This window comes from Puntigrus tetrazona, chromosome 7, assembly GCF_018831695.1.
Source record: "Puntigrus tetrazona isolate hp1 chromosome 7, ASM1883169v1, whole genome shotgun sequence".
Lineage (NCBI taxonomy): Eukaryota > Metazoa > Chordata > Actinopteri > Cypriniformes > Cyprinidae > Puntigrus > Puntigrus tetrazona.
The window spans coordinates 34,470,425-34,490,683 of NC_056705.1; the positions used below are offsets into that span (position 1 = coordinate 34,470,425).

The 20,259-nt window shown below is 40.0% G+C and overlaps 2 protein-coding genes across 2 annotated transcripts; both read left to right on the forward strand.

The window, feature by feature from the left end:
* Positions 1-235: 235 nt before the first annotated feature.
* On the forward strand, positions 236-11,812 carry LOC122349354 (cytochrome P450 7A1). The gene is made up of 6 exons (XM_043245365.1): positions 236-385; positions 722-962; positions 1,802-2,394; positions 3,188-3,312; positions 10,711-10,889; positions 11,256-11,812. Exons 1-6 carry the CDS (start codon positions 306-308, stop codon positions 11,559-11,561), a joined length of 1,524 nt encoding a protein of 507 aa, XP_043101300.1. The 5' UTR covers positions 236-305; the 3' UTR covers positions 11,562-11,812.
* A 139-nt stretch (positions 11,813-11,951) lies between these two features.
* Positions 11,952-19,960, forward strand: LOC122349355 (syndecan binding protein (syntenin)). The gene is made up of 9 exons (XM_043245366.1): positions 11,952-12,493; positions 12,952-13,025; positions 13,110-13,197; positions 13,483-13,589; positions 14,392-14,553; positions 14,678-14,853; positions 18,001-18,172; positions 18,286-18,377; positions 18,475-19,960. Exons 2-9 carry the CDS (start codon positions 12,975-12,977, stop codon positions 18,527-18,529), a joined length of 903 nt encoding a protein of 300 aa, XP_043101301.1. The 5' UTR covers positions 11,952-12,493; positions 12,952-12,974; the 3' UTR covers positions 18,530-19,960.
* The last annotated feature ends 299 nt before the right edge of the window (positions 19,961-20,259 follow it).

The window sequence follows — 20,259 nt, forward strand, 5'->3', positions numbered from 1 at the left end:
CACTTAGTCTTCAATTTTTTCTTTATTCAGTGGCTCTGAAACATATTTGGGCACTTAATCCGCAATACAGAAAATGTATCACTGTCATCGTATCAGATCAAAAAATATTAAGCCAAATGAGTAACTTCCTCAGAAACTTTCCTAAGTAATAACGTATGCCATCAGTTCACAGGTCTCGTTAAAAAGTGTCTAAATACGCGCGCGTGCGTGTTGCGTCAAGCCTGCTGCGTGCGCGTCTAAGGCGAGGGCAGGGAACGAGCGATCAAAATGTAGTTGGGGGGAAAGCAAAACGCAGGTTACCCGATATGGCTACCTTTCTTGTCATTATTACGACGATTCTTCTTACATTTTGGATAGTGTGGGTATGCGGATACTCACGGAAAAGGTGAGATGAACTCGCATTTATTAACAGAAGTCTCTCTTGAATAACGCTTAACTTTCGTAAGTTACAGCAGTCCACGTACAGTAGAATTATTACTAAGTATAAGTATTAAGTAAATCAAAATATGTTATAGTACTTTTCTTTGGACAACATTTTATTCATTTTATTTATAAAAGCCCTAAACAATTACTTATTTTATTCTACAACATTACATTATTTAAAGTAAAACTTCTCAGGAAGTAAAATTGTGCCAACAGGGGTGCCAACAATTTTGGCCATGACTGTATGTGCGTATACGTGCTAACTATGCTCTCTGTCATTGTATGGATGTATTTACAGGAGAGAAGGGGAACCTCCATTAATTACTGGTTGGCTGCCATTCATTGGTGTCACGTTGGATTATGTTTCAAACCCTTTAAGCTTCTTAAGAGAGACTCAGAAAAAATATGGGAATGTTTTCACATGTAAGATTGCTGGGAAGTACTTCACTTTTGTAACAGACCCATTTTCTTTCTCCATTGTGATGCGGCAAAGCAAAAATCTTGACTTTCAGAAGTTTGCGATTGGTTTTTCACACCGGGTAAGTAAATTAATATGAGGGATTGGGGCATTATGAAACAAGCCTGAATCAAGAGAGTGTTGTTTTCTGATCTCAAGAGGCTTTTCTTTGAATCTTATTTTTTGGCCTTTAAAAAGAATAATAAGATAATTAGAGAAATGTCTAATTTTTAAATCTGTACTTCATTGAAAATTTTTAAGTACTCTTATGTTTTTAGTAGGGCTACTCTACACATGCATGGACACAGATAGCACTGATTTCTTCCCCTCCTCTAACTGAAATTCATGTCATTTCAAGTCAGTACAGGTACCAGACAAATCAAAAAGTTATGCAGGACCTTAAAATACCATAAAATATCCATGAAGATATCCATGATGAAGCTGCATGTCTGAACAAGTCATGAAACTTTCTAAATATTTTCTAGAGCAGTGCTTCCCCCACCACTGCAGGTTTTAGATGTCTTCCCGTTCATGCACTGTTTAGTGTGGAAGGATAGATACTCTAGAGATGACTGAGTTCTTAAAGATGCCACTGAAAACCTAAGTTACAATCTCTTCAGAAGACTCTCTTCAAGTATTCTGATAAGAAAGTAAGGAGTTTCTGCTGAACGTAGAAGTTCAGGAGACTCAACCTCTGTAATTATCTCCCAACGATGACAGACCCCTTTAGAGTGAGGATTATGAGTGAATGTTTGAAAGAGAACTTACAAACTGTTGGATTTTGTGACAAAGTGTTGCGATGTTCCTCATTTCAATCACTTCGAATATAATGGAATAAATGTAAAACATGAGTTTGATCCTGATTCTCTGCCTGCATTTTTTGCATGTCTGTTTATCTTTCTCTTTCACATATATACACAGGTCTTTGGTCATGCTGACTTTAGCTCTTTGCTGCTCAGTGAGAGTTATAAGGAAGTTCACAGCATTTTTCGACAGACACTTCAAGGCCTGTCCCTGCAGCAGCTATCAGAGTCCATGCTAGGCAATCTGCAGATGGTTTTGGAACGCGGTCTACCATATGAGCATGACTGGCTTGAAGAGGGTCTTCAGAGCTTCACAAACCGCATCATGTTTGAGGCAGGGTTTCTTACTCTGTTTGGAAAGAATCCAGGGTCTCTACAGGCCGATGACATGTCAGGCACCAGAATATGCATGCAGAAAATGGTGCAAGACTTTTTGGTGTTTGATCATGCTTTCCCTGTACTGGCTGCAGGGGTTCCCATTGGTTTGTGCACAAAAGCATGGCGGGCAAGGGAAGCCTTAGCAGAAGAATTGCTAAATGATAAGCTTCATTGCCGGAAATGCATCTCAGATCTGATTCAGCGCAGAATGAATGTATTTGACCGCATGCATTTGGATGAAAGTGGAAAAGCAAAGACACATGTGTGCATGCTATGGGCATCACAGGCTAATACTCTGCCAGCAGCTTTCTGGAGCCTGTACTATACATTGAGGTAAGTTGGCATATTATCAAGGGGGCACTTTATTTTACAGTATGTGTAATTCCCTGGTACATATATGGTAAATATCTTGTATCTACAGGCAAGTGAGTGATAACACAAGGTACTTATCTGAAGTGTATGTACGTGGTAACAAATAAGAAACACGGTTGTACTTAACAGTCGTACATGCATGGTTAATTTCTTTTAAATATACTGTAGATATAAATATATATAAATGTGGCAAAGAACATTCACTTACTCTCTGTAACTAATCAGATATACACAAATATTACACAGTAAATACCAGCTCTTCAAACTTTGTAAGCTCTGAAAATGTGGTTTGTGGTTAGCTGAAGTTGATGGACCTTTAAATGGTCCCTTATTTGAATGGGCTCCATGCTAAAATATTTCATTGAATGGGAAATATTTTAGCCAAAACAGCTGGTTTATTGTTTAGAGAAATCTAAAGACAAAGCAGGAGAAGCTCTCAAGCTCAAACATCCAAACATCTGATATCTCTGAAAATATGACATCCAGATTTAGAATTCTGGCAAATATATAGTCTCTATTTATTAACTAAAATATAATTTTCCCTACAAAGGAAAAAATATATGCCTGGCAAACAGTAGGATTCATTAGAATATTCAATTAGAATAGAATCGTATTCAATTAGAATACTATTTTTATTGTGGTCTCTGACTTTTCCACCTTTCTGTAGGCCTGTTGAATAATACATTTACAGTAAAAATTAAGTTAAAGCATGTGTATGTATTTACATGTATTTTTTGTGTGTTCTGACCCTCAGGTCTGTTGAAGCTTTCACCGCTGCTTGCACAGAGGTCAACAGGGTTTTTTTAGGTCAGTTAATAAACAACCAGGACCAAACAATCTGCCTTTCTAGAGAGCAGCTGGACTCTATGGCTGTGTTAGGTAGGTGATTTCTTGTGGGTGATTGGTTTATGTGGACACCTTATTTGTTAGGTGTCATGTATGAAGGAGAGTAGTCATTCTCGCATTAAGAAGAATTATATCTCATGTTTAACTCAAATGTTAACACTAGTCGAGTTAAAGGAATAGTTCTCCCAAAAATTAAAATAACCCCACAATCTACTCACCCTGAAATAATCCTAGATGTATATGACTTTCTTCTTTCAGATGAACACAGTCTGAGTTTTTAAAAAATTTATCCTAGCTCTTCCAAGCTTGGTAATGCTGTTGGATAGTGGCCATTATTTTGAGGTGGTAATTTTGTGGCTTGGGTTTTACCGAACACTTTGAGGAGATCTTTGTAACACGAGGGAACAGTCACTGCTTATTTGGTTAGCTGGGCTCTCAACAGTGGTAGTGTTACACTGACTATGGCAGAATGATGACCAGTTTAATAACTCACCGCAATGGCAAAAAATTTGGGGATCGTTAGTGGCAAGCCATGGAAATCCCAAAATAATTTTGGGCTTGGGAGAGTCCACCACATGGATATAGATTCTTGGTGAAGGAGACCGACTTAGAGCGTAAGGGTTTGAGTTCTTGATTCCCTTACCGATGAGAGTATTGTCGATTACTTTAATTTGTATGGGGGGATTACAGGGCTGAGTAAATATTTGGTGTTTTGACATGAAGTTGCAATCTTATCAGGTTCAAGGTGGCTCCAGAATCTATCATTGCTGTTAAGTCAATTGATACGGAGATAAACATTAGAGTTACTGGTAGAGTGGGGATTTGATATTAACCCTGGTTGCTAAGAGTTTGTGCGGATATCCTTTGCTTTGATGTCCGGTTGTACCACAGTAGAATCAATCAATCAATCAATCAATCATTTTTATTTATATAGTGCTTTTAACAACACAGGTTCCATCAAAGCACTGAACAGTATAATGTAGGGACAATGACAGGGATGTATAATGAAGAGAGTGACCAATTTCTTATTAAATGCAGAGACGGTCTCTGTAATCAATTCGACGTTAAATCACTAGAAGTTAAGTGTCCCCAACCAAGCAAGCCAGAGGCGACAGCGGCAAGGAAACAAAACCCCATGCATACAGAATGGAAAAAAAAACCTTGGGAGAAACCAGACTCAGTTGGGGTCAGTTCTCCTCTGACCGGACGCCCAGCACTTAACTTCCAGTTCAATTTTAAACGCAGCTGTGTCAGGTAGTGTAAATGACTTAGTGTGTGCGTGTGTGTGTGTGTGCATCAGGATCTGGTGATCTGTCCAAGGACGCATCTAGGTTTTCTGGTCTCTGATGAACATAATCTATGTGTGCTGATCCACCATCTAGTCTGGATACAAACTGTGAAAACAGATTGAGAAAGAGACAGGACTAATATTAGCGTAGATGCCATTCTTTTTACGATGTCACAAGTACATCGTATTTTAGGAAATAGTGTTGCGGTTCCAGCAAATCTAAGTAATGCAGCCTAAAAATCCTAACGGATTTGAATAATAAAAAGTGTGTTGGTGTGTTATGTGTAGGCTAAGTTAAAAAGATGTGTCTTTAATCTAGATTTAAACTGGCAGAGTGTGTCTGCTTCCCGAACAGAGTTAGGGAGATTGTTCCAGAGTTTAGGTGCTAGATAGGAAAAGGATCTGCCGCCTGCAGTTGATTTCGATCAAGATGGCGCCGTTGAGTTCGGCTGCCGTCACGACCGCTCCTGCAAAACTTTCTGTTTTTCTTTTAATTGTTAGTATTTTGGACAGTCTGCGCGGTTTTCTTTATATAAGATGGCTATTATTACATACGACCGAGCCACTCTTATATCTATTGGTGTACAATGCACCCAACTTTCGCCGTTTTTAAACCCGGACCCATGCTGGCCGGGCGAGATCCTGACGAAGACAAAGGACGCGACCCGCACCGGCGTCCACGAGGAAGCGAGCCGGCGTCAGGAACAGGTTGAGGGCACGCTCACACGCGCTCCCTACCTAGTGTCCTGTTAGCCAACGTCCAGTCTCTGGAAAACAAGCTCGATGACCTCAGGGCAAGGATCAAGTTCCAGAGAGACATTCGGGACTGCAACCTCCTCTGCTTCACCGAGACATGGCTGAACCCAGCGGTACGGACCACGCCATACAACCGGCCGAGTTTTTCTCCGTTTACCGCATGGACAGAACAATGGAGTCGGGAAGACACGGGAGGTGGAGTGTGTCTGATGGTGAACAACCGCTGGTGCGACAGCGCGAGCGTTGTTCTTCTCTCACGCTCCTGCACACCAAACCTGGAACTTCTGACCATCAAATGTCGCCCTTTCTATCTTCCACGGAATTCAGCTCGGTCATAGTCAGCGCCGTTTATATTCCACCTCAAGCGGACACGGACGCTGCAATATGGGATTTTACGACCACCTCACAACACACCAGACACAGCACCGGACGCCGCACTCATTGTGCTGGGGATTTTAACAGTGCAAACCTCAAGCGCGCACTGCCGAACTTTCACCAGCACATCACCTGCCCCACCAGGGGCGAAAGGACACTGGATCACTGTTACACACCCTTCAGAGAGAGCTACAAGGCAAAATCATGCCCACCGTTTGGTAAATCGGACCATGCCGCCATTTTCCTCGTACCTGTTTACAAACAGAGGCTGAAACAGGAAGCCCGGTACAGAGGAGGTGTCACGCTGGACTGACCATTCGGTGGCCGCTCTGCAGGGCGCTTTGGATGACGCAGACTGGGCCATGTTCAGGTGTAGCTCCGAGGGCGTCAACGTGTTCACGGAGGCGGTGGTGGGATTCATCGAAACTAGCGGATGACACGGTAGAAAACCGTCATCAGGGCGTTTCCCAACCAGAAGCCGTGGGTAGACAAAACTATCCGCGACTCTCTGAGATCCCGCTCCGCAGCCTATAATACGGGATTGTCAACGGGGATATGTCTGAATACAAGGCTGCGTCGTACAGCGTCATGAGAGCGGTAAAGGAGGCAAAGAGGCGCTATGGGAGGAAACTAGAGTCACAGTTTCAACACAGTGACTCTAGGAGCCTTTGGCAGGGACTGAGAAACATCACGGACTATAAAACGCCAACCTCCAGAGTGGAGCGCGGATGCTTCTCTGGCAGACGAGCTAAACACCTTTATGCTCGTTTCGAGGCTGCAGCTAATCACGCTAATCACACTAGCGCCGCTAGCGCATGATGAACAACACGCACGCCGAGAGAGCCGGAGAGGAAATCGCGTTCACCATTTCGGAGCACGAGCGTAAGGAGGGCATTCAGGAGAGTGAACACCAGGAAGGCAGCAGGACCTGACGGCATCACAGGTCGGGTTCTGAGAGCCTGTGCTGACCAGCTAGCACCGGTGTTCACTGAGATATTTAATCTCTCCCTGAAACAGTCTGTAGTCCCCTCGTGTTTCAAAGAGTCCATCATTGTTCCTGTGCCGAAGAAACCTCAACCATCTTGCCTTAATGATTACCGCCCTGTAGCTCTGACGTCTGTAGTGATGAAGTGCTTGAGAGACTCGTCAGAGACTTCATCACCGCATCACTACCGGACACACTGGACCCACTACAGTTTGCTTACCGCCAAAACCGGTCTACGGAGGATGCCATCACACACCTCCTCCACACAACCACAAGCCACCTGGATTTTAGGAAAGGGAACTATGTGAAAATGCTGTTCGTGGACTATAGTTCAGCGTTCAACACCATAGTTCCCTCCACGCTCACCTCGAAGTTGGAGGTCCTGGGACTCAGCCCATCCCTGCGTCACTGGATCACCAACTTCCTGACCGACAGACCACAAGCCGTACGGATGGGAAAACACACCTCATCCTCCCTCACTCTCAGCACTGGAGCCCCTCAGGGTTGTGTTCTGAGCCCCTGCTGTACTCGCTGTACACACATGACTGTGTGGCCACTACAAACTCCACCACCATCATTAAATTTGCTGACGACACTGTCGTGGTGGGCCTGATCTCCAACAACGATGAGATGGCCTACCTTCAGGAGATCAACAACCTGGAGAGATGGTGTCAGGAGAACAATCTTCTCCTGAACGTCAGCAAAACAAAGGAGTTAATAGTGGACTTCAGCACGAAGCAGGTGCGCTCTTACCATCCCATCAAGATCGACGGGACCCCAGTGAGAGAGTGGACAGTTTTCGGTACCTGGGTGTTCACATCACGCAGGACCTGTCTTGGTCCTGTCACATCAACACCCTGGTGAAGAAGGCCCGGCAGCGTCTATACCATCTGAGGCGCTTAAGGGACTTCAGACTCCCATCTCAGGTGCTCAGGAACTTTTACACCTGCACCATCGAGAGTGTCCTGACGGGAAACATCACCTCCTGGTTTGGAAACAGCACCATGCAGGACAGGCGAGCTCTCCAGAAGGTGGTGCGGTCAGCTGAGCGCACCATCCGCACTGAGCTCCCTGTGCTGCAGCACATCTACAACAAGCGGTGCTGTACCAGGGCCAGGAAGATCGTGGAAGACCTCAGCCATCCCAACAATGGACTCTTTTCTCTGCTGCGTTCAGGAAAGCGCTTTCGTTCCCTGAAGGCAAACACAGAGAGAATGAGGAGGAGCTTCTTCCCGCAGGCCATTCGGAGTCTGAACCAGAGAACACCCAGCACCTAAATACCGGAATTCCCATGTGCACCCCTCTTTCCCCAGATACTCGCCACTTACATTTGGACAATTGCACTAGCCACTTTGCACTGGACATTGCACAGCCACCTTACACTTACACTTTACACTTTATATCTTATACTTTATATTTATATTCTATTTTATTTTATTTTTATATTCTACTTTGCACACTTCTTTTTTTATATATATTTCTTATATTTTATATTTATATATACATTTAAATTTTATTTTGTTTCTATTTTGATGCTGGATGGTTGTAAAGAACATTTCACTGCATGTCGTACCATGTATGTATGTGTATGTGACAAATAAAATTTGAATTTGAATTTGAATTTGAATTTGAATTTGATTTGATATTCTAGGTATTATCAAATGGCCAGAGTTTTGAGAATGCAGCGGACGTGCAGGACTATAATGTGATAAGAGCTCGCTCAAGTATTGAGGAGCTAAACTATTCAGGGCTTTATAGGTAATTAATAAGATTTTAAAATCTATCCGATGTTTGATAGGGAGCCAGTGCAGTGTTGACAGAACCGGGCTAATGTGATCATACTTCCTAGTTCTAGTAAGGACTCTGGCTGCTGCGTTTTGGACTAGCTAAAGTTTGTTTATTAAGCGTGCAGAACAACCACCCAATAAAGCATTACAATAATCTAACCTCGAGGTCATAAACGCATGAATTAATATTTCTGCATTAGAGGTTGAAAGCATAGGTTGTAATTTAGATATATTTTTAAGATGGAAAAACACAGTTTTACAGATGCTAGAAACATGATTTTCGAAGGAAAGATTGCTGTCAAACAGCACACCTAGGTTCCTAACTGATGATGAAGAATTAACAGAGCAGCCATCAAGTGATAGGCTGTGTTCTAGACTACTATCTGTGGGGGTTTTAGGTCCAATTATTAGCACCTCTGTTTTTTCCGAATTTAGCATTAGGAAGTTACTCATCATCCAGCTTTTTATATCGACTATGCATTCTGTTAGATTCTCAATTTGGTGTGTATCACCAGGCTGCGCTGAAACATAGAGCTGAGTATCATCAGCATAGCAGTGAAAGCTAACACCATGACTCCTGATAATATCTCCCAGAGGTAACATGTACAGGTTGAAAAGTAATGGTCCTAGCACTGAGCCTTGAGGAACTCCATATTTCACTTTTGAGCGATATGATACCTCCTCATTTCATGCTACAAACTGATAGCGCTCAGATAGATATGATTTAAACCATGCTAAGGCGCTTCCTCTAATGCCAACATAGTTTTCTAGTCTATCCAAGAGAATGTTGTGATCGATAGTATCGAATGCTGCGCTAAGATCTAATAGCACTAATAACGAGATAAAACCACGATCAGATGATAAAAGCAGGTCATTAGTAACTCTAATGAGAGCAGTCTCAGTACTATGGTACGGTCTAAAACCTGATTGGAAATCCTCACAGACACCATTTTTTTCTAAAAAGGAATACAGTTGTGAGGATACTACCTTTTCTAGTATCTTTGACAGAAAAGGGAGATTAGAGATTGGTCTGTAATTTACTAAGTCTTTGGGATCATGTGGTTTCTTAATAAGAGGCTTAACTACAGCCAGTTTGAAGGTTTTGGGAACTTATGTTAATGACAGTGATGAATTAATAATGTTTAAAATAGGATCTATGACTTCTGGAAGCAAATCTTTTAATAGTTTAGATGGAATAGGGTCTAACATACTTGTTGCTGGTTTAGATTATTTAACAAGTTTGTACAAGTCTTCTTCTCCTATAATAGAGAAAGAGTGTAAAGGTGGAAGCAAAGGTGGTTTAGGCGGTGTCTCTCTCTCTCTTTCTCTGAAAGTCGTGAGAGCCCAGGTTGCATGAGTTCATGGTCATGATCACTTGACATGGGGGTGGCAGGTTGAGGGTAATTTGTTTGGACAGTTTTACTCTTAGGTGCTTGTCTCATCAAATTATCCACCTTGATGGCAAGGGTAACGAGATTGGAGAAAGTCAAATCCTCCCCCCTACAAGTTAGTCTCAAGAATATGGCTTTCAAAGCGACATCATTACACCCACTTTGTGTGGCTAGTGTTCTAAACTCTATAGCAAAGTCAGCAGCTGAGCATTCTCCCTGAGGATCTGCGTGGATATATCCTTCTCTTCGGCTGGATACTCAAAAACTTCACGAATTTGCTGCAGGAAATACATTGCTGATACTCAGTCTACCGCTCTGCCAGTTAGCAACGATATTATGAAAGCGCACTTCTTTTCCTCAGACTCAAACTTATCCTCTTGGTGGCTGAGATATAATTTGACTTGGTGAATAAAGCCTCTACAGTGGTTAGCCGAGCCATCAAACTTAGTAGGGAGAGAAAAGCTTACCGGAGTAAGCTTATAATGCGTGAGGGGTTCGTTGACAGACTGTTGCTTTGTGAGTTGTTCTGGGTAATTTTTCAAGAGCTTGCTTTGGTATGCAAACACCGCTAGTTGGAGACTTCCGCTGGATTTGTGGGAGGTGAAGTATTCTGTAACGAGGAGGTGGGAGCCAAGGTGGAATCCGTTTGCAGTTTATTATGGTTTTTATATTTACTACAGTTTTTTTGCTGTTCTAGGTATATGGAAGGGTGACAAAAATGTGTTAATGTATGGTTCACGTTTTTGGTGCCATTCACAAGTTCTGACAATGGAAATGAAAATAATTGCCTATTTTACTGTACTATACTGAACCGTACTGCTTGGTGGATTACTGTTTCTTTGTTTTCAGAAAGTATTATTGAAGAAGCGCTTCGCCTGTCTAGTGCCTCCATGATGATACGTGTTGCCAGTGATGACTTTACACTGACACTGGATTCAGATCAGACAGCTGATGTGAGAAAAGGAGATTACATTGCTCTTTACCCCCAACTCATACACCTGGATCCGGAAATCTACCCTAGCCCTACAGTATGTATTATTTATTTTTTATTAACCAGTGATCTCTCTCAAACTGCAAGACATGTTTTAACAATTTCCATTTTTAGGATACTTTTATTTAGAATTTAATTATGCTAGCTATGGTTATTGCATGGAAGCATGGAAGCAGTTTGTACGTAGCTTGCACTTACCTTAAATGTATACAAGATTACAAAGAATGCAATGTCCCTATCGCAAAATACAGCATGTAATTGGTATAAAATGTCAACCAATGCATTAATTACAAAGACACATTATACAGTAGTAACTTTGATACTGCAATGTCTTAAACATCCCATTGACCAATTCTACACAGACAGCCATGTGCAGTAAATAAAATGTTTCTCTGTTTCCCAGGAGTTCAAATATAACCGCTTCCTGGATGAAAAAGGTCAACGAAAGAGTAATTTCTTCAAAAATGATCGCAAACTAAAGCATTACTTGTTGCCGTTTGGTTCTGGCGCAAGCGAGTGTCCTGGCCGTTTTTTTGCAGTACATGAGATTAAACAGTTCCTCGCGCTGACACTGTGGAATTATGACCTACAGCTCAGTGACCCTGATGCCACTGTGGTTCCAGACAGTACTCGTGCAGGCCTGGGTATACTGCCACCATCACGAGATGTACTTCTCAGATACAGAAGGAAAACTAACCAACAGTTATGATAGGAAATGGATGAAAAGTATAAGATGCAAGAAGGAACATGAAGATCTTTGTTAAATTGCTTAATAAATCAGCCACACAATAGTAAACTGCCTTACACCAACACCGCTTCTGTATGATGAAAATGTTTATATTTAAAAGTAATTGTATATTTGCTTACATTAAAATGTATTTTTTGAGATTAGGTGGGCATGATTGTAAACAACGTGTAAGAATACCTTTTACTATTAAAAAGAGTATTGTTTTAGAATTACATTTTTCTGTGAGGTGTAAGATTGGGTTAGGGGATAAAAAAATATTGTTCGGTCAGTATAAAAGTAAAATAAGTCTATTCAAAGTCCCCACAATTCACAGAAACATACACAACGTCTGTATGTATGTGTGTGCGTGTGTGTATCAGGTTGCTATGTATTATGCATTTCTTTTACATAGTGAGCCTACGTAAGGTACATTCTTTTCAAAACCAGTAAAACCAATACTTTGTAAGATGCGCATAAACTCATGCTCATGAAACATGCTCATAAGATGTATATGTTGTTTATTTGGTAATTTTGTCTGTTTTGATGTAGCGTAGTGATTGATTAGTTTGAAGTAGCGTCTCGTTGACAATTATTATTATTATTATTATCATCAAAAACATATATTTTATTAAAAATGTTGCAGTCCAGCAGAAAAACACAGTCCACGCGTTTTCCTGTACCGAGAGCACAGCTATTTTTAGTCGAACGAGGGCGCTCACTCAGGGGAGATGTGCTGACTTGCTCTCGAGTATAGGCTGCGTTTCCCTCATCCAGCGCACCCGAGGATATTACATCCATTACGCTTGAGATCCAGAGAACTGAATCAGCTGTCATACGTTTACCATCAAATAAACCTGACAGACGAGCACCGAAGCCATACAATACTTTATTGGTTCGCCTTCTTCAGCGTCAAGGTGAGTGCGCATCCTCCTGACTGCATTCTTACAAAGAGGCGGAAAACGAGCTAACGTTGACCTGCCACAGTAACAGCTAGTGTGTGTATATATTAACCATCCTTTAAATCGCGCTCTCTTCTTTATTCCAATGACGTGCAAAACCTGTAACGTGCACGAAGCAAACCTTCCTCGCGCGAGCGCGGTAACCTAATAGCCTGCGTTGTCATAGTGTGTTTATAAAGCGAAAATTAGCTAGACCTCGACAAAATTGTGGAGTTATGCGAAACACACACGGAAATAAGCTAATGTTCAAAAATAAATTATTATTATAAATAAACTGCCAATAGATAAACCACAAAAATACCGATAATAATAATTTTCTGGGCTGCGTTTTTTGTTATTTTAGGTAGCAAATTGCATGTCTGTTGTTACGTTATTTCTGTTGTTACAATGACTAAACGTGAACATTTCTTTAGAAAATTCATCCAGTGTGCACGAAATGTCGCTGTATCCATCCCTAGAAGACATGAAGGTGGATAAGTTCATGAAGGTTGGACATTGATTTATTTGTATGTATGTATATGTATGTGTGTGTGTGTGTGTATCCTAAATGCTAACCCCCCATTTTATGTAGTCGCAGAACACTCCTACTGCAAGTCCATTAAAAGCTTTACCTCCAGCAGAACCCGAGCCTTACTACGATACAAAGTTCGAAGAGATAGGTAAGAATCAGATACTGTGCTGTACTTATGTATGATTCTGTAATTTGTGACAGAAGCCGAGCCTTAAATAAGAGTGCCATAGCAAAGCAAAATACATATTTAGTTTGGGAACCAGTTCTCGCTATTATCTATGATTGTTCCTCAATAAACTCAAAATTTGCTTTAATCTTCTTTATAACATTAAGGTAGTTGTTCGAAAACAGCCAATATACAAGCAATATGCGTTCTAATACGCAAATAGATAAAAGTGTCTCTAAAATAAAGTGTTACTGTCTTTCTTTTTAGGTACTTCCAGCAGGTTGTACCCTGAGCTGAATGAGTTTATGGGTCTAAATATCAGTGAAGAAGCTCAACAAACTCTTTCCTCTTCGGTTCCTGACCAGACCAGTGGGGTGAGTGTGTGTGACTGAAAAGAAAAGACACAAGAACAACGCATTCTCTTGTGATTTGCTTTTTGCTTTTTATATACAAGTGAAAACAATCCATTACTAAAAGACAAACAAAAAGAAGGAAGCGCAGATCCACAGAGAAATACAAAAAAGACACAATTTAACCCGCTAATAAAACATTGGCGGTGTTAAGAAAAGAACCAATGTTCTTGTTTTGTTTTGTTTGGCTGTGTGTGATTCGACCCACTGCCAAATTACCTAATAGTATTTTGTCACTGGGGTTGCCAGTTGGTGGAAAAACACTGCATATTGCAGCCATGGGAGACAATGAATAAACTGGGTAGGAGATCAGAGATTTTACCAAACCTAAAAATCCTCAGCATGCATCTAAAAAGAACTGAGAACCAGAGGATAGATAAATCACATCAACAAGTAATACTTGTTGCCTTCCACTGTATGTTGCTCTCACTTCGTGTTCTAATCTGGCAACCCGTGTGATCCTTGAGTCTGAAGAGGAGGAATTGGGACAAATAACTGTCTCCAGTTTCTTGAATTTGAACCGCAGTACACATTTCAGCTGCTAGCTATCAATATTACATACTGCACCTTTTAAGAAGCTGTTTTTACCTTATCTTTGGAAATTCTTTCATTGACATAACAGTATGTCATCTTGATTACAGTCACTTCGAATAATATATTTAACTTGAGTAAAAACAATTAATTGTGATGTTACTGCATGAAGTATATTTTGGGTAATGTGACAAAATAGTTATAATAGTATAATACATTCCCCAATGATTTTTAGGCTCTTAGTGTCTGCACGTATGGAATGAGCTGGGCGGCAGCCCCCATAACAGGAAGTGACCTGGGGGTGAAGCGGGCAGAGATTCGACATGGCGTGCGGGAGTTGGTGCTGTGCAAAGACATGGATGGGAAGATTGGTCTCCGCCTCAAAGTCATAGATAATGTATATCTTTAATATTTAAATACTTTACATTTTTGAATTTATTAATCTAAATAATGGCATCCACATAATATCATTGCACCCTAAAATTATAATGGTAATCTCAGTTTCCAAATGTGTGTTTCAGGGCGTGTTTGTGCAATTAGTGCAGGCTAACACTCCTGCAGCACTGGCTGGGCTGCGCTTTGGTGATCAGATTCTGCAGATCAATGGCAAATCTTGTGCTGGCTGGAGTAGTGATAATGCACATAAGGAGCTTAAGAACGCCAACCCAGAGAAGATCACTTTGGCTGTGCGAGACAGGTACTCGCACACACACGCACACACGCGTCATACACAGAGCATTTTTACAGGTTTCAAATACTCTGCACGATGATGTTTAATTTATGAGGATCAGGTTGTCATTAACTATTCATGAAGAGATCAGAAGCAGGAGGGTGTGTGTGTGTGTGTGTGTGTAGTTAAGCCTTTCATCTGCACAGCAGTGCAAGCTGTTGTTGTAAACCATTGTTGATAGAGTATGTAGGTATCAGAAACACTTATGAAAAGAGTTGTCGAGAGTATTTTAATTTGTCAAATTGTATAAGCAAATTATTTTTTTTTTTTTTTTGCAACACAGGATAGTGGGGGATGAGAAAAGACCTTGAGTCAGAATTCAAGCTTGGATCATTGATTAAACACCAAGCACTGTTACTCGAAAGCACTGCAGGGCTATTGTTCTGACAGCCCAACTACTTTAATTTTGGCAGAGTGTAAATTGGACAGAAAATAATGTAGGAGATGGAGATGGATCACAAAAGATAGAACTTGAACTTGACTCGCCAGGAGAACAACCATGTTATGTGTCAGGGTTCTGGGTACACTTATGGCTTCTGTATGAGTTTTCAGAAAGAGATATTGGTTACATATGTAACCCCGATCCCCTGAATAGGAAACGACTCACTGCATCTCATTGCATCGTTGCCTGCTCTGAGAACACCATAAGATGCAACCAGTTTAACTGATTCTGTCCCTTATACTTTTATTTTTTATTTCGTCTCACGGCAGTAGTAAATGTCCTGTAATTTGTTGTTGCCCTGACAATTACGTCTCTCCCACATTTAAATAGCTGCCATGCCCCTGTAACGGGGTAAATCAAATGTATATAATTACTAGGGATGCCCCCTAATAGTAAACTAAGTTAGTCCTCCAGAAGAGGCTTGGTCAATCGAAATTTAATTAGTCACTTAGTCACAGGAAAAAAAAACACACATTGGGGAAGTCACGGAATCTGTTATGGACAGGTTGTTAACACCCAGCCTATAGTAATACAGTACATGGGGCAGGACGTATCAGCAACATGGCCGCTCAATCTAATGTTAATCTCGAGAAATATGCACCGTTTAAGTGTGGAGTGTGGAGCTGAACAGTAGCTCGCTGGTACAGGACAGATACTACTAAAAATAGGCCTACTTCATAATTTTTGGTCATACAGATAAGGGAAATACATCTTTCTAATCTACAAAGACTGTATGTCTACTTGTGTGCACTCACAAAAACAAGAAAATTAGCTTTTTGTGAACTAATGAAAGCAAACCGGAAGCGGGTCAGGGTCGCCAACTTCATGTCTTAGCTAAGAACAAAAAAAAAAAAACTAGTTTATCAGTGAATTGTTACAAAATGTTAAGGCAAGTTATGGCATGTTATAACTATTTCAGCGGCTCTTAATCCTCCCTGCTGTTCAAAATTAGCATTTTTTTCTTGTTTAACACACCTGTGTATGACTAATGTTAAAAAGCTACTCTACCCCAAATTGATGTTTTGTTATGAATCGTTTACTCCAATGTCATTCCAAACCAGTAAAAGCTTTGTTCATCTTTGGAACACAATTTAAGATTTTTGCATTAAACCCAGGAGGCTTCTGACTGAAGTAAATAACACTGTGAAGTCCCAGAAAAGTATGAAGTGCGTCATCAAAATAGTCCATCTGTTTAATAGGCATAGCAGAATCACCATCATATGATTTTTCTACCCCATGTCATAGGCCATTTGTACCAGACCTCAAAGTAACACAGGCCCAGGTCCACGACCAGTGATTATAGAAACTATGAAAAGTCCTCTTTCAAAAACTTGTGAAAGCATTTACTAACAATCTCTTACTGACAATTAAGTTTTTGGGTTTTTTTTCTCTTTTTGTTCCTCATTATCATCCATTTGTACCTTGTCATTACTTTCAATAAATCCTTTTGACATAACTCCTCTGTCTGAGCTTGATAAAGACATACAGCTCATTACATACAGTGAGGGAAAAAAATCCCCTACTGATTTTGTACTTTTGCCAACTGACAAAGAAATTATCTTTCTATTATTTTAATGGTAGGTTTATTTTAACAGTCAGAGGCAGAATAACAATCCAGAAATCCCCAAAACACATTTCAAAGTATTTAAGTATTTGACCCCTTCACAAAACATGACTTGGTGCAGAAACCCTTGTTGGCTATCATAGAGGTCAGACATTTCTTGTAGTTGGCCACCTGGTTTATACACATCTCAGAAGGAATTTTGTCCCACTCCTCCTTTCCAATGCTGATGTTTGGCAACTCAAACCTTCAGCTCCCTTCACAGATTCTATGAGGAATTAAGGTCTGGAGACTGGCTAGGCCACTCAAGGACCTTAATGTGCTTTTTCTTAAGACATTCCTTAGTTGCCTAGACCGTGTTTTGGGTCATTGTCATGTTGCAATACCTATCTACGACCATTATTAATGCCCTGGCCCAGATGGTACATGGTCTTTTTGATGTGATGCAGTTGTCCTGCCCCTTAGCATTAAAGCACCCCCAAAGCATATTGTTTCCACCTCCATGTCCACCTCCTCCAAGTTGAATTGGTACAAAACTTTTACACAGTTCCTCTCTGAATCATTTAGATACTCATTGGCAAACTTCAGCAGGCTTGCTCAAGCAGAGGGATTGTTTTCTTGGTGACTATGGTTCCAAGTGCCTTGAGATCATTGACAAGATGATTTCGTGTAGTTCTGGGCTGATTCCTCACCATTCTCATGATCATTAAAACTCAATGAGGTGAGATTTTGCAAGAACAAGGTAGATTGGTAGGTTTTTCACCTTCTCACCAAGCTGCTGGATGATTCCACCTTTGTGTAGGTCTACAATCTTGTCCCTGACATCCTTGGACAGCTCTTTGGTCTTGGCTATGGTGTAGAGTTTGGAATTAAATTGATTGATTAATTGCTTCTGTGGACAGGTGTCTTCTAAGGTAATAAACTCCCTTTAGGAGAGTGCTCCTAAACTCAGCTTTTATAAAAGACACCTGGGAGCCAGAAATCCGTTGATTGATAGGGGATCGAATACATATCTCATTAAAATGCAAATCAATTTATAACTTTTTTAAAAAGTGTTTTTTTTGCCCAGTTTTTCTGAAACCAGTACTGAAAATACTATTACTGTTTACAGGCCATTGGAGCGAACTCTTACTCTTCACAAGGACATGACCGGGCAGCTCGGCTTTCTTTTTAAAAAGGGTCGAATCACCTCAATAGTAAAAGACAGCTCAGCTGCACGTAACGGCCTCCTTACTGATCATCAGATCTGTGAGATCAATGGTCAGAATATAATCGGACTGAAGGTAAATTACCTTCAAATAAGGTTTACCTTATTTCACTTTTGCTCTGTCTGTTTTAAAGCCCTATAAAACACTTGGTTCCTATTTAAGCTCCTTTTTTTCATCTCTTTGATTAGGACTCCCAAATCACAGACATCCTTAATTCCAGCGGTGGGGTTGTCACGGTTACTGTGATGCCAGTGGTCATCTTTGAACACATGATGAAAAGGTATGGAAAATAAACGCGGGTGGACAAAACCCAATGCCAATATTTCTTTCTTTTGTTGCATCTCACAAACGTATTAATATTATTTTTCTCACTGCAGGATGTCCAGCAGTATTGTAAAGTCGCTAATGGACCATTCTATTCCTGAAGTGTGAGATCGTTTGGATCAAACTGTACAGTTGAGGATGATTTGGTCACAGTTTTTGGAGAGCTCGCTTTTTGTTTGGAGCACAAGTTCAGTTGTGTCCACAATCATGTTATTTTAGGTTTTTAGGTATGTTTGAGAGGTGGTTGTCAGGCAAAGAAAGCAAAGAAATCACAAGAGTTATTTGTTTTAGTTTTTCCTTTGAATCAATAGTGTACCCAAAAATGACAAGTTCTGTAATCATTTACTCACCTTCATGTTGTTCCAAACCCATAAGCCACATAAAAGAAAATGCTTTTGTCCTTACTCTGAAAGTGGGGTTGGATACTTTTGAACCTAACAAATGCACAAAACCATGAAAGTTAAGATAATTTTCTATAACTTACTCTGCTATATTTTAACTCATATGAAGGCAAAAATAGTGTGGAACACAATGAAATGTCATTATGCACTGATTAAATTCATTATTCCCTCCATCTGCCATAGCTGTCAAATGTCATTCACATTTTTGCATATTAAAACTGGTTAATCATGATCAGTCATCACACACAACAAACTATGCTGTTTGGCGTCATTAATGCCAAAGTTGGTGTGACTTGTCTTCATGCTTCAAAATTACATAAATGCAAATAGGGAGCTAGAGTGGAGGTTTTCAGCAAATAACAACTTAAAGATTTTTTTATACAAGACTTGGAAGACACACAAGTGATATGGTAGTTTTATGACATGTTCATAGTGCTTTTTTGATTTGAAGTACTTCATGTCGTCATTTAATATTCTGCTTAGCTTAGAATAAGGTTTGGAACAACATACTGTAAAGATTTGTAAATATTGAAACATTTTCATTGTTGGGTAATGCCTTTAATTTATCTCCTTCCTCTTTAGATATTTTTTGTTAAAACTGAAGCATTCAGAATTGTCATAAACATGCAATACAGCATGTTGATGCTGTAAATCGGTCAGAATAATTATGCTGTTTAAATTACATTCTAAAAGCCATTAAAAACTATGCACTGATGAAGATAGTTTTTTGTATATATATATATATATATATATATATATATATATATATATATATATATATATATATATATATATATATAAACAAACAATACAGAATTCAGAGATTAATTATATGACAACTTTATGTTTAAGAGTTGTATTTGCAGTCCATTTTGTGACCATGCATTCTTTCTTCTTGTTCTTCATGTTTATGGTTGTGTGGCCTGTGTTATGTGCTACTTAAAACAGTTGTTTTCTTTCTTCACCAGAACTTGATTTTTTTTTCTTGGTGTCTCTGGAGATATGATTACACCAGCAGATCGTTTTGCTATCTGTCTATTACATTTTCATCTAAAACCTCTTTAGACAGTGTGAGGCTGTCACACATGTAAAATCTATTTTCACTGGTTTCAAATAAAACTATACATTTTAATTTTAACATTACATTTACATTTACATTTACTCATTTAGCAGATGCTTTTATCCAAAATAAATTATAGAAGCAGTCAAAAACAACATGCAAGTGCTATGACAAGTTATTTTTAGTTAAAACTGTGTATATAAAACTGGAGAATGTTGGAGAATAAGACTGAAACACTGGTTTCATGGCTAAATTTGACCAGCCTGGTAGCCAATCTTCATTGATTGCACATTCCACCAACAAGAGCAGAATGTAAGGGTTTAATTAGTACTAAAACCACAGTTTTGCTTAAAATATTGCAATGCACACAACATTAT

Coding starts and splice junctions, on each gene's coding strand:
- LOC122349354 (XM_043245365.1), top strand. CDS start 306: ATGGCTACCTTTCTTGTCATTATTACGACGATTCTTCTTACATTTTGG. Junction 3,313..10,710: donor GGACTCTATGGCTGTGTTAG/GTAGGTGATTTC, acceptor CTTTGTTTTCAG/AAAGTATTATTGAAGAAGCG. Junction 10,890..11,255: donor AAATCTACCCTAGCCCTACA/GTATGTATTATT, acceptor TCTGTTTCCCAG/GAGTTCAAATATAACCGCTT.
- LOC122349355 (XM_043245366.1), top strand. CDS start 12,975: ATGTCGCTGTATCCATCCCTAGAAGACATGAAGGTGGATAAGTTCATG. Junction 13,026..13,109: donor AGGTGGATAAGTTCATGAAG/GTTGGACATTGA, acceptor CATTTTATGTAG/TCGCAGAACACTCCTACTGC. Junction 13,590..14,391: donor TTCCTGACCAGACCAGTGGG/GTGAGTGTGTGT, acceptor AATGATTTTTAG/GCTCTTAGTGTCTGCACGTA.